Source organism: Citrus clementina, unplaced genomic scaffold (assembly GCF_000493195.1).
Source record: "Citrus clementina cultivar Clemenules unplaced genomic scaffold, Citrus_clementina_v1.0 scaffold_7, whole genome shotgun sequence".
In the NCBI taxonomy this organism is placed as follows: domain Eukaryota; kingdom Viridiplantae; phylum Streptophyta; class Magnoliopsida; order Sapindales; family Rutaceae; genus Citrus; species Citrus x clementina.
The window spans coordinates 1,202,316-1,217,068 of NW_006262075.1; the positions used below are offsets into that span (position 1 = coordinate 1,202,316).

Here is a 14,753-nt window from a genome sequence, read left to right on the forward strand (position 1 = left end):
TTCAATTATTTTCCAGCGTAACCAAGTGCCTAAAACTACCTTGCACGTATATAAAACGAAAGCACGAACTGAGGTGGAGACATTAGTTCAAAACGTCACATCATTGTGATTATGAGCTTTTTTCTTTTTTTCTTTTTTTCATCAAAATAATTGCTCGGCCAATTTCTTCTTCCTCAATTGCAATGGGAGATTCATCAAATTTCATTAATTCAAAACGTCATCACGTCGTTGTGATTACAAGCATTTTTTTTCTTTTTCTCATCAAAACAATTGCCCAGCCAAAAAATGACGAAACAGCATAAACTCAATGATGGGACATCAGAAGTCAAGTCAAAACAAAACCAATGACAATGAGAGAGCCTCAGTCGACAATTTCTTCTTCCTCAATTGCGAAGCGAATGTGTTTCCCTTTCGGTGTTGGCAAGCCCTTCAAGGATAAGACGTTGGGCGAGAAACCAATTGATAAATTATTATTATTAACAGTTAGTTCTTCTTCAGCTATTTCATCATCGCTGTTGTACAAGTATCTTGTGTGCCGTCCTGTAAATTTAGCCATTGTCTGCTCCGTATTATTCACACTAATCTTGCTCAGTTCTTCGCAGAGTTCATCAAGCAATACTTCATCATACTCTTCAGCTTCATTTTCTTCGTAATTGTCGTTGTAAGATTCATCTACTTCCTCTTCTTCATCATGAATGCTTGCGTTGACCTGAATGGACCAAACAGAAGAGTCATCCTCATCTGGATATGATTTCTCTTTGCCGTCACTCTTTCCCGCGTCAGTCTCCACAGAGGAGCACTCTGTTGATTCTGTTTTCTCAGAGAAATCCAGCAGCAAAGAACGAGATATCGTATTTATATCCGATTCAATTCCCTCTTCGATCTTGATCTCACCGACCACCTGATAATCAGAAACAACAATAAGAATCAATACTGTACACAAGAACGAAGTTCAATATTTAAAAGTCAAATTCTCAAATTTCCAAGGACAGAAACCATTCAGAATTTTCTACTTATACACGAACCAGAGAAATCAATTGTTCTTGAGTAACTGGCGAAGCATTGATTGAGGCCAAATCATTATCGTTGTTGGCATCCTCAGAAAGATTCAAGACTTGCGGCGTATTGGCTGGAGTTGGAGCATGAAGTCGCATTGGAGAGTTTACAAAGCCTTGAAGATGAAGAAATGGGCGACTCTCCAGAGAGATTTTTGAAAGCTCAGCCTCTTCCTCAACTTTTTGCAGGAGAGTCTTCGCTTGACACCTAAGCAAAGCCTCTCCAGAGCCAGGTGTGTTGTTCTTGGCTCTAATGGTCCTTCGCTTGGCCACGGCCGATGATGGAGTCTCCTCCAAGACCCCCGTTGCAAGCCCAACAATCGGTGAATCATTTGTTATATCAATCAGCGCAGACCGATCTTGTTGTTGTTTTGTGGCTCTCTGTCTTGATTTTGAAACACCCTTTTCAGCATCTTCAATTCTCCCTGGAAAAATATCATCAAAGTAAAGGATCACGATTATAAAAGGACTATCCAATCAAGAAGTGGTTTCAAAACTTTACTTTGAACAGATAATTAATTAAGATGACTCACTTGAAATGGGAATATTGTTGACAGCAGCCGAAGTCTGTGACCTGGTGATTCTTCTTGTTGACGATGATGGGGTCTCCATTGAGATTCAGGAAAGATGAAATGAGAGTAATCAAGCGTTAAAGAAAAGTAAAGGAAGCAAGAAAGTAAATCAAGAAGATGTTTTTTCATGTAAAATGTGCGACGGGTATATATGAAGGCAATTAGTGGACGGGTTTGAACGGTAAGGTAATATGACCGTTAGAGCCAGCGCTCGCTGCCACATCCGTTCACACGTGTGGTAAAACTAGCCGTTGGGATTTTATTTCAATTACGCAATTGCAATGTTCACTGGGCCGAGCCGATACAAGATGGGCTGGGCTCTTTTTTGCCAACCCCGTCCGCATTCAACATATGCCACCCTACAATTATTTTTCATGAAACCTTAACTGACATTAAAAAAAAATGCCCCTTTTCATGAAAATCACTACTACGAATATAGCCCATTTAATTTAATTAATACCAACTAAATTTCGTGTATAATTATAGAAACTTTGTGTGAGTTAGCTTGTGTATCAGACAATGCACCTTTACCAATGATTTTGTGGCATTCGTATGTCGGAGCCCAATCAGAGCCCAGGATGTGGACTTGGTAAGAAACCATGAAATCTTAGTCAAAAGAATTTTTTTTTGATACGATCAAAAGAATATTGTTAGAAAACGAAAAGTTCAGCATAATTTAAAAGGTTTAAAACGACAAAGCGAGTTCACATCAATCACAATTCCTGAAACCTAAAGATATAAAGGAGAAGGGAAAAAAAAAATAGGAGATTGGTAGCTAGGCATGGGGATGGTAATGGGGTGGGTTGAGGTTAGGGATGGCAAAATAACCTGGACCCGGACGAACCCGGATAATCCGAGCCGGATTGAACCCGTACCGAAATGTAAAAAAAATTCGGGTCCGGAATAAATTTTAATAACCCGGATATATCCGGGTCCGGGTCCGGGTTTAGGTTAACCCAGACATCCGGAACCCGGACCCGGATATCTAATTTTAATATTATTTTTTAATTAATTTTATTGATTAATCTAGATGTGTTATTGCTTGGAAATGTATTAATTTTTTATTTTTAGAATTTTAGAAATTAATATTTGATTCATTGATCCGGGTTCAAAACCCGGAATCCGGAAACCCGAATTTTTTCGGGTTGAACCCGGACCCGGACCCTGGTGAAAAAATCCGGGTCCGGGAAAAGAAAATGGTATCCGGGTCCGGATCCGAAAAGGCTAAACCCGGACTCGGATTTTGCCATCCCTAGTTGAGGTTGGGAAACGTACCTCATTCTTATCCTCTCATTTTTATTCTTCTAAAAATTTCGTCTTTATTTTCTACTTTATTTCTTAGTAAATTTAATACTTAGAAATGCAGTTGTGTTAAATATATATTGGGAGAGCTTTATCATTCTCGTGGTCTTACCCAGTTTGAATTTATATTAGTCGAGGTCCAATGTAGTCTTTAAATACCACATGATTTAATATACCAAAAAATTAGTGAATTCCTAATATACTTATTTTATAGTAGGTATGGATATATGATTTCAGTAAATTAAAAATTATAGAATTAAATAAAATCATCATCATATTATAAAGTATTTAAATTATTTAAAAAATCTAAAATTTTGAAACAATATCTTAAGATGATATCAAAAGTAAAAAATATTTGAAAAGGAGAGAAAAGAAAACATAACAATATTTTAAGGTTGAATTAATAAGAATTATATTGTATGATTTTCTTTTAGTTATAACTTATTTATATTAGGTAAAAATAAGAAGAAAATTTATTAACCAACAGTATTTATATATAATGAAAATTGAGGTGGGGTGGGAGTTAGGTGGGGAGTACAAAACTATATATCACCTCATAGAAATTATTTGTTCCCCATTATCCGCTCCATCCTCGAAAATTATCTAATTTTTTTTTTCATTTAAGATGGCCCCCATGAGACCCCAAATCCGTAGAGAAATTTCCATCCCCAGCCAGGCAAGGTAAATGCATGCTTCATGAACGACCAGTCGAGCAGTTAAAGTTAGGTTTAAATCGGGTGCGATCATACCAGCACTAATGCACCGGATCCCATCAGAACTCCGCAGTTAAGCGTGCTTAGGCGAGAGCAGTACTAAGATGAGTGACCTCTTGGAAAGTCCTCGTGTTGCACACCTCCTTTTGAAGTTATATATAAAAAAAAAAAGTTAGGTTTAAATCACGTGATGTGGTCTCAACTATACCTTACATATGACCAAATAAATTATTTATTCTATTCAGCTAATTCACTTATATACTTTCTTTCTTAAGCTATAGCTACTTTCTCAAATTAGATATAGTATATTATATGCAACTAATTCAATAGTATTTAAGTAATTTAATCTAGCCGATCACCCAAGTTAAAATCTAATGAGAGATAAAGATGAATTAAAAAGAATTAGATCCTCTCATTATTTGAATTTCTCTGAATTAAAGATCTTATAACATATGTGTATTTTCTATATATGATCAAGATTTATTTCTTTATTTTATTTCTATTTAATGACTACTGAATAAAAAAAATTAATAAAAATTTTACCTGCTTCTCACTTTTTAAAAATTATAATAGGGTAAAAAAAATCCTCCACTTTGTGAAAGGATAAACGGGGGAAGGCGTTGGCAGATAAACTAAAAAAAAAGGTTGTTCGTATAAAATTGGGATAAATAAAACTATGTGGTGACCGAATTTACATGGCATTTGACTTGACAGCCAATCCGTACTTTGCATGCCGAAGACGAATACGGCGCCACGTAGCTAGGTTGCCAGGTTTGTTCGAATTCGTTTATCTGATTTTTATATGTATAACAAAATAATAAAAATATTTATTTCTGAATTTCTGTATACTAATAAAAATTATGTAGTTAAAACTTAAACGAACGCACTAGTCAATAGAGAGTGATCCATTCAATTCAATGCTTAAAAAAAGTTAAAACAATTGAGATAAGATTTTCTATATAAAGCTCCTCCGTTACCCAACCACGTAGACTCTAGAAGCACGTATGCTGATACGCATGTGGGGTGGTAGATGGATGCCACTTGAAGTGTTAAAACATTTAAGAGGATGGTAGTTCACGTGTTAAGAGGTAGCCACAGCTGCCACGCTTTCCAACCGTCTAACATCCGAAGCCGCGTCCCCCTCGTACTCCATATAATATATATAGATAGGTGTAAAACATGCACACATGCACATTAACCCCCACAACACAAGCGGCAGTTGCGCATCACCCTTGGACTCACTCTTTTGCTTTTAAACAGATACTTATACATTTGCTCTAATATATTATTATTATTTGTGCTTCATCGATCATCAATTCATGGCTCCTTCAACCCTCACCGCCCTTGCTGGGGAGAAAACCCTCAACCCAAGCTTTGTCCGCTTTCAAGATGAGCGTCCCAAGGTGGCTTATAATGAATTCAGCAATGAAATTCCTGTGATTTCACTTGCTGGGATTGATGACGTCGGAGGCAAAAGGGCTGAGATTTGCAAGAAAATTGTTGAGGCGTGTGAGGACTGGGGAATCTTTCAAGTTGTTGATCATGGTGTTGATGCTAAGCTTATATCCGATATGACTCGTCTTGCTACAGAATTTTTCGCCCTGCCCCCTGAGGAGAAGCTCAAGTTTGATATGTCCGGTGGGAAGAAGGGTGGCTTCATTGTCTCTAGCCACCTTCAGGTACCAACTCTCTTACTCTGTCCCCTACACACACACACACACACACACACACATACATACATACATATATCAGGTTATTATTAGTTGTTTAGGCAGATTTTTACTTTAGCTATCATGTGTGTATCCAATTTTTTTAAAAATGAAATTACAATCTGCCTAACACAAAAAATTTACAATCAACAGGGTTAACGATATTTAAGATTGACATAATTATATCATTGCGCGCATGTATAGCTCAGAACCCTACGCCCAAATAAAATAGAATCTATAATGATATAGAAAATTCAATGAGATACCATTAGTTTAAACATATCCTCAACTCACAAGTAGTTTATTTTTCTTGGGTTTGCCCTCCTTGTTTTTCTCTTTATCTTCAATTTTTCTTCCTCGTGAATTTTCTAGTTTGAAATCTACTTTCACGTGTATTAGAAATAAGAAACTTGTTTTATGACTTTCACCAAGCATATATTTAAATACTTTTAGGTAGCGTTTACTTTTTGAATTGGATTGGGAATCCTGAGGAGTGGGAATCCTAGGATTGGGAGTGTGAAGTGGGAGTGGGAGTAGGTTGTTAGCTTACACTGGAATGGAAGTATGGAATAGAGATCAGAATCTAATTTATGTGTTTATTTTGTCTTGAATTGAGAGTAAATAATTTCAAATTATAATTTTATCCTTATTTAAAGAATTATAATTTTTAATTACAAAACTAATAAAAAATATATTTAATGAATAATATTTATTTTATTATATTTTTAAATTTATTATAATTATTAATATTCTTAATTATGAACAATAAATTATTAATTTTAATATAAAATGAAACCTTATTTTATTTAATATAATTATATTAAATTTATTACTATATAAAATAATAATATAATATTATTTAGTACAAAATTAATATTTTCTTAGAATAAACTATTTATTATTATTAATATTAAATAAATATAGTACTATTATTTTTAAAATAAATATAATAATATTATATTTATTAATTCTCTATTAATATAATAATATTATTTTAAAATAATTTTAACTTAGAATCAATACAAATTATTATTTAGTTAAATATAATATTATTATTCAAATAAATATAATAATATTATTCAAATAAATATAATATTATTTATTTTATTTTATTAATTATAAAATATTAAATTAAATTAAAAAAAATAAAAGGATAAAAAAGGGAGAGGTGGGAGTGGATTCCCACTCCCACTCCCCACTAAAAAAATGAGTGGGATCCACGGAATTGGATTCTCACTCTCTTCCTATTTTAAGAAAGTAAACGTTGAAATGGGAGGAATCCACACTCTTCACTCTCACTCCAGCAAATAAACACAGTCTTAAGTAGTGCTTGGCTATCAATTTATTTATAAGAAAAATAATTACGGTTGCTCACAGTGACAATTTGAAAGTGACCCAAAAGAAAACGACAGCACATTGGTTTTCTAACTCTTTGAATGAAAATGTCATGGATGTTCTAAAAGTATTGTTCTTTTTCAATTTGATAATTATTTATTATTTTCCACAAGTATATTTCAACTAATTGTGAAATTAAAATATCCATACACGTGTTAAGCAGTAAATAAATAAGGAGGGTAACAAGTGGAGCACGCCCAAGACTTTTAAGACGATTAAAACCAGCATATAATTTAAGACGTGTGTATTCCGAAAATGCATTCAATATTTGACCAAAAGAGATATGCAATATTGACGTTTCATTTTCCATTGGAATATCGTAACGAATTAATTAAAAAGTTATGTACTATTACCCAAATGCTAGACTAACATAGGTAACTGAAAGATATAATGACATTTGGAAATGATATGGCGTAAGCAGGGTGAAGTAGTAAAAGATTGGCGTGAAATAGTGACGTATTTTTCATACCCAAAGCAAAGCCGAGACTACTCTCGTTGGCCGGACAAGCCAGAAGGGTGGATGGAAGTAACAAAAGAATACAGTGACCAATTAATGGGAGTGGCGTGCAAGCTTTTAGAAGTTCTATCAGAGGCAATGGGATTGGAGAAGGAAGCTTTGACTAAAGCATGTGTGGACATGGACCAAAAGATTGTTGTCAATTACTATCCAAAATGCCCACAACCCGACCTCACTCTCGGACTCAAACGCCACACGGATCCGGGAACCATCACACTCTTGCTCCAAGATCAAGTTGGTGGCCTCCAGGCTACCAAGGATAATGGTAAGACGTGGATCACCGTTCAACCTATTGAAGGTGCTTTTGTGGTCAATCTGGGTGATCATGGTCATGTAAGTATATATATATGCTTACACTACTTTAATATTTCTCTCTCTCTCTTTATTAACACACACACACACACACACACAAATTAATTAAGCACTAATAATTAATGAAAATATCCCTAACATTTAAAGCAATGATTTTGTATCAGTTTTGCCATAATTAAATTTTATGTACAATTTGTCGGCGATGTGCAGATGGTCCACTCTTTAGCCAAATCTTTAATGAGGGATGTACAATATAATTTGCAATTTGCTTTAGTCTTGAAAATGAAAGGAAAAGTAACTAGACCAATTGAAATAAATAGCATATTCATTGAATCTGAAAATTGAAGTTGTCTCACGAATGTGATAGTCATACATATACATATACATATACAAACTAATTATTTATGATGATCAGTATCTGAGCAATGGGAGGTTTAAGAACGCGGATCACCAAGCAGTGGTGAACTCAAACAGCAGCAGATTATCGATTGCTACATTCCAAAACCCAGCACCAGAGGCAACAGTGTATCCACTCAAGATAAGAGAGGGAGAGAAGCCTGTACTGGAGGAACCAATTCCATTTTCTGAGATGTACAGGAGGAAGATGAGCAAAGACCTTGAACTCGCCAGGCTTAAGAAGCTGGCCAACGAGAAGCACCAAGATTCCGAGAAAGCTAAATTGGGCACCAAGCCCATTGAGGAGATCTTGGCTTAGAGCCTTTGACCCCTAATTTAAGGCTACCCTACCCTTCGTTGCTTCTTATGCATCGCATTTCCTGCTGCTTATTTACTTTTTATTATTATGGGATTCTGTATGTTTTCGTGAACGATGTCAGTGAAAATAAAATGGAGCTACTTCTTCATTTGTTTCAATCAAATATCAATCGACACAGGGTCTTGCTAAATTAAGAAATTTACAACAAATATCAATGTAATTATTCACAATTTCTCACTTATTTTATTTTGTATCATTCTTGCTATATTAAACGATTACTTTTGAATTACTGTGAGTTGCATATAATTTTTAAAAATATTGTGAATCCCCAATAGTAATTAGCAACAAAATTAATGCTAATTTTCAATCTGCTCTATAGTATTGCACAATAAGATAGTTCTCAAAGGACATTAATTAATCACAGTAAAGCAAACAGAGAAGCTAACAGCAACAGGATTGCCTATCAACCAATAAAAACATTAAATTAATATGAACTATTTGGCATAATATCGATCTGAGTATGCAAATACAGGATTTTCATTACCGTCAAATAGATGAGAGTTGGGTCACTGCATACAAATAGTTGCATGAAATATGTATCTAAAGAGAAAATTTATGAATCAAAATCAAAACAATTAAAAAACAAAAATAAATTAATACCTTACATTTTTAACTGGATATATAGATATGTATTTTCTGAATGCTGTGAACTAGAAACAAATCTAACCAAGAAGTCGTGCTGACCTGCTTCCATCTAGCTATTTACAAACATAATTAATGTTGCAACTTTATTCATGCCCAAAAATCTTTACTATAACATAACACATGCAATTGCTCAGTAAGGAATTGCCTGCACATTGTGGTTACTCTATTTCAAATTACAACAATGAATAACGAACACAAAATTGAGTGGACTAAATTCACACCCCAAAAGCATGTAAAAAAACAAAACAGGGATTTGTGTTGAGTTGTCACTTGCACATTAGATTGTAAACTAACGGCAAAATACTGACCTCAAAACTTGATTGTGAAGCCATTGCCCATCCACTTCTTCCACTTTCTTATGTCGTGCAGTTAATTTCTCCTTTGCCTTCGAGTCCCAATTTCAAGACCAAAATCATCACTGCAACTTACTTGGATGAATCATCCGTATGAAAGATTTTGGCCAATTACATGGAGAGCCACGTTAACTGAATTAAGGATCCATCTCATCTTGATCATGTTGGAGACAATTAAATTACGATTTCAATTTGTCCATATTTCGCGCTTCGCACCTTACACTATCCCTGCGAATATCAATTAATTAAAAAGTAGAATACAGTATAGGGTTTATTCGTATTTACTTTTTCATACATCTGCCCCTTTACCATTAATTAAGTAAGAAACGTTACTAATTATTTGTCTTTTTAATTTCATTCATTTTAATTATCGTGTAATTTTGCGTAGTATTATTTTTCCCAAGTTTAGCATTTTCATATAGGTTTAAGGCATTAGAAGACATAAAAATGCAATCAGCAATCTAATAAAAGCCAAAAAAAAAGAAAAAATTCTATCTAACTATCTTTTAGCTAGGTTCACGTAGCTCTGCTTTTCCCCCAAATCCTTCAGGGGAGGGCTCTCTCTCCGTTTGATGCAGCAAAGGGGCTAGACCGAGCCCTGTTTCGGCCTCTTCAGTCCTGGACGGGCAGGACTTTTTGCAGGCCCATTAATGTTTAATTGTTTTAAAATTTTTGATTTTTTTTTAAGAAAACAACTTTGATATGTTTTTATCATTTCCTTAATCCATTATTAGTATTGTCCAATTTCCTTGTTCAATTTGGTAGTATGGAATTTATCTAACTTCGTTTTGTTAAAATTTTATTTAACAATTTATCAAGCTATGTAATACTAAAACTTAATATTATTAAAAAAAATGAAATTAAAATTGAAATTGAAATACAGATGAATAGAATCCAAAAACAGTATCACTTATCCCAATCAAAAACTAAAGTAACCAAATACAAAACCTAGACAGCAGAATGTATTTAGGATTTTAATTTTATCATTTAATGATCAAGCCAAAAGCTTTAAGATAAAACCCCATGCTCTGCTCGGCCCTTGGCACCTAAAAACTTTGTCAAATATTAGCCATGCCAGATCTGGCCAAGCCAGGCTTTTTGGCCGTCGTAAGTATTCTACGCTGAATTTTCTTTTCCTTTTTAGTTACTTTGGCCTAAATGTATATCTTCTTCTTCTTTTTTTTCTTTTTTTTTGGGTGCAATAACGAGCCTATCTAAAGGTTAAGGCAAAACAGAACGAGGGTATGAAACCCCAGTAACTGTATATCTTCTATGCACTTGTAAATTGATCATAATGTTTAAGAATATGTTAATTTTATTTCTAGGTTGTTGAATTTACTGGCTTGCTGATGGTAACAAAGTTTCTTACTGGTTAAAAAAAAAAAGGGCGCCCGGTTTTAATAAATCATGATTTAAGTTTTTAACTATTATATCAATTGATCTAATTCTTCACCCAAGAGCCGAACGTAAATAAAATTTTTTTTTTAAAAAAAGGAGGAAGATGCCCAGACTGCTTGTAGAGCCACAGCCGCTGACATATACAGAGCAATTTATGTAGAGGACAGATGCGTACACTTTGGTAGGACTTGAATACAACTCGAAAACTTTAAAGACAGCCGTTCCTTTTAAGAAGTCGAAAGGGAAAGCAAACAAACTTATAAAAGAGTCCTTTAAAACACTTTCACAAAATAGGTAGAAAAGCGTGATGCTAGAGAAATGGCTTATATTGCTGTTATTGGACATTACGTAGCCGATGCATCAGAAAGCTCTTGAAGATCTTCTTGGATCCACAACTAAATCTTTAAATATCTATCGTCCATGAATAGAAGCATTCTCTATGCTTTCCTCATTCAGCCCTCCCTCACTCTCAATCCTCACTGCCCTAAACGACACTGGGATCATGCCGTGCCATATTGAGTGTAAATATGCCAAACTATAATAGGGAAAGCATCCATTCACAATCTTGCAGATGTCGACCTTTTCATTGATAAGAGTTGTTGAAGACGCAGGATAAATAATTAATGAACAAAAAATGAATAAAAATAGATTTCCGTTTCACTTGTTTAAATAACTCACAACTGGACCATTTTACAATTTAGAAGAAACAAATCCAATAATTTGGTGATAGTTACGAAGTGGGTTCAGACTCCAAAACATATACCCCGTATTGTATAATAATAGAAGTAATCATTTTAACTTTTGTACATGATTTTCACTAGAACAATTTTTCATGTTAGATTATGCAAATTGATATCATCGGCAAATCATACTTGACGCACTAGCAACACCCTCATCTCTTTTTAAGGGTCCACGTAAATCTCTGTCGATAAATTACACGCCCATTCTTTATGCAAGCGCATGAAGCCACTAGCATTGTGATTAATATATAGTCCTTACACGCATTAATATATATACACACAAACATCTCCTAAACCGGTCAATTTTCCATTATTTTTGTCTATGAAACTGATCTTTTATACAATAACTTAACGAGGCATTGATGGTTGTACTTCGTAGGCTGCTTGTTTGATCCACAAATCTTGAGGTAGTTGAGACAAAGTACAAAAATGAGTACATTTTGCAGTATAATTAATGAATAAGTTATTGACTTTCTTCCTTAATCCGCGGGTTTCACTGTATTAATTATTAAATCACGTAATATGGACAAGGTGAACAGAAAGATATGTATATAATAAACCATTAAGTTATAGGTTAACACGTGATAAATACACAAGAGACCGCATAATTAAAATTTAACTTAAAACAAAGATGACAACAGTACGTTAGTTAAGACAACAGCAGGCTTACATCTTAGCTAGCTAGCTAGCTTATGAATCACATAATTACTAGGTCATTATTCGACTTGATTTTCATCATTCATATTTATGGTACTGATCACCAATGGTTGGGAATATATTTTTATATAGAGCCCGAGGATCCGCTGGTGTAGGAATTGAGGCTGAGCTCAAGAGAAGCTGAAGAAGAGGTGCTGCTACCATCATTGGAACCATACCAGCCGGAGTAGTAGCTGCTTGAATTTGGCTTGCTGTTCCAATAATCGTTGATGCTGTCTTCGCCATGCATGGGAAAGAGAGGGAGCGTTTCAATACCTGGGTGACCATTTTCTTCATCTTCTTCGTCTTCTTTGTCATTTCCTTGGTTGCCATCCGCAGAGTTCTTCTGGCCAAAAAAAATGTATGATGAAGTGTGTGGGTCTATACCAACCCAGCCATAGTTTTGGCTTCTGGATCCGCCAACAACACTGCTACCAGTTGATGATATTGAGCAGTCCTAGTTTCATTAACAAAATAAACATGCAAGAGATCTGGTGAACAAATGGACTTAAATAAAATTAATTAACGAAAAGAGGATTGTTAGTTTTCATTAAAGATGTTTCAAACATGTACTCGTGCCGCTCTCTCCTTTTCAATTTAATTTGAACCAGAAAGCTGTAGAGGAATGATTCCGTTAGCAGATATAAACAATCACAGTACATGCATGGGTACATTTTATGTTACTCGTTTTATCCCACAATTAGATTCCTTTTGAAATTTAGAAAGAAGTAGAGTATATGACCTCGTGTGCCAACTTACCCTAAAATTCTTCTCCATGGTAACAGGTCCATATCCATGGTCTCCCATTTGACCACCAGTATACACAGAATATGAAGGAAGTGTAGCAGAAACCCCAGCTACAAAATCATCATAACCAATTACATAATTATTAGCCTAAAACCTCTGAAACATTCAGGACACATATATATATGTAGTTATGTAAAAGAAAGATGAAACAAGTACCAGAGGTTATAGACTGAGACCGCGATTTGTTAGCGAAATCTTCAGGTTTCCAGTTAGTAGCAGCAGCTGGTCTCTGGTGCATGGGAAGATTATCAGCAGCAGAGGTGGAGCTGCCTTCGATCTTCTTTTTCAGCCTCTCTCGCGCTTTGTAGTTCTGAAACCAATAAAAGACATTTTTACCTTCGATCTTGCCGTACTGTCTAAGCCTAGCAGAGATCTTCTGAATTTGTTCGGCAGTTGGGGACCTTACGCCATTATTGTAGTAAAGTTCCTTCAATATTCGTATCTGGTCAGTTGTGGGAGTCCAGCGTGGGCATGTTGGCCTGCAGTGACAGTTGTTCCCTTTGCCGCTGCCGCCACAAGCCCCGTTTCCTTGGTGTTGGTTTTGCTGCTGTTGAGGCTCCATATGATATTATATATGATGCAATCAAAACAAGGAGACGCAAACAAAGAAAAAGCAAAGAGATAGAAATACAAAAGAGAGAAAGTGAAAGAAAGGATGGTAAGCGAATCCGAATGTGAATGTGCATGAAATGGAGAGCGCTAGGCCAGTGAGTTATAAAAGGATGATCAGAGGGCAAAAGTGGCACATTGGTAGATGAAGTAAGGATATTGGAGTAATTAAAATCTGTCTGAGCACTGAAGTTGACAGAGAGTAGTGTTATCAAAAAGGTAAGGGACAAAAGATGATATAGAAAGTGAGGGTATCAGTGGAAATCACTTCATTGAAAAGGCACGACCAAGTATATATGGTTACCGGTTAGTATCATCAGCTTTAATTTGAGAAAGACAGTGTGAAAAATCATATATTGTGCGGCACGAAATTATGAATTAAAAAGCAAGGAAGAAGACAGTAGAGTGAATGAATGAATGAATGCAAATGTGCAATAAATTAATGTATTTTGTGATTTAGAGTTCACGGCGAGTGGGGACTCTCCTTTTAATAAGGTATGGTACCTGTTTTCACTTAAGGGTGAAAATTTGTATAAATTTATCAGAATTGAAAAGCTACTGCGCTATCCGCCCTCCATTTTCCGATATATAGAGGAATATTACATGACCAGCTAGGCATAGGTCCTTCTTCCTCACCTGTTACATAAATAGGTCGGTAGCTTTTAACAACTGTATCATATATGCAATCTTTTCATTGTCCTAGCTACTTTATGTAAGAAAATCAGGGATTTCAAAAATGAGACGCGAGTTCCTTAAAGAACTTGGAGACGTGTCAGTTGAATAGGCTGTACAAAGATGCTCTACGTGTAGGGTTTGGAAAAAAACAGTATTTGAAATCAATTATGATATTCATGATTGTAGGCGATTACTTAATTACTATAGACGATAAAATGAACAACAGCTTGGCGAATAAGAGTCCATTATGCCCGATTGTCCAAGTGAGTTTTAAGCTTTTGAATATATATATAAAATAATAGTCCGTTGTAGATGTTGAAAAAGCAATTTCGAAACTACTATTTATTGGGCAACAACTATAGGATCTACTTGTTTAATTTATTAAAGAGTATACTCCAAATAAAACCTATTTTAAGAGATAGTGTCTCGTCAATTAATTACTCTCCTTTTCCCTTTCTATTCTCAACTAGTAATAACGTT

At 34.9% G+C, this 14,753-nt stretch overlaps 3 protein-coding genes and 1 non-coding gene across 4 annotated transcripts; 2 read left to right on the top strand and 2 right to left on the bottom strand.

Annotated features, from left to right (window-relative positions):
• Positions 1–189: 189 nt before the first annotated feature.
• On the bottom strand, positions 190–1,761 carry LOC18037812. The gene is made up of 3 exons (XM_006425435.2): positions 1,589–1,761; positions 1,026–1,480; positions 190–901 (listed from the first exon to the last, which is right to left on the bottom strand). The coding sequence occupies exons 1-3, from the start codon at positions 1,665–1,667 to the stop codon at positions 362–364; spliced, it is 1,074 nt and encodes a 357-aa protein (XP_006425498.1). The 5' UTR covers positions 1,668–1,761; the 3' UTR covers positions 190–361.
• A 1,903-nt stretch (positions 1,762–3,664) lies between these two features.
• LOC112097063 lies at positions 3,665–3,783 on the top strand. The gene has a single exon (XR_002904721.1). It is a non-coding gene; the product is annotated as a 5S ribosomal RNA (ribosomal RNA).
• Positions 3,784–4,812: 1,029 nt separating this feature from the next.
• Positions 4,813–8,459, top strand: LOC18036490 (naringenin,2-oxoglutarate 3-dioxygenase). The gene is made up of 3 exons (XM_006425436.2): positions 4,813–5,321; positions 7,168–7,596; positions 7,991–8,459. The coding sequence occupies exons 1-3, from the start codon at positions 4,962–4,964 to the stop codon at positions 8,288–8,290; spliced, it is 1,089 nt and encodes a 362-aa protein (XP_006425499.1). The 5' UTR covers positions 4,813–4,961; the 3' UTR covers positions 8,291–8,459.
• A 3,611-nt stretch (positions 8,460–12,070) lies between these two features.
• Positions 12,071–13,612, bottom strand: LOC18037432 (protein WUSCHEL). The gene is made up of 3 exons (XM_006425437.2): positions 13,146–13,612; positions 12,942–13,039; positions 12,071–12,639 (listed from the first exon to the last, which is right to left on the bottom strand). The coding sequence occupies exons 1-3, from the start codon at positions 13,549–13,551 to the stop codon at positions 12,268–12,270; spliced, it is 876 nt and encodes a 291-aa protein (XP_006425500.1). The 5' UTR covers positions 13,552–13,612; the 3' UTR covers positions 12,071–12,267.
• Positions 13,613–14,753: the final 1,141 nt, after the last annotated feature.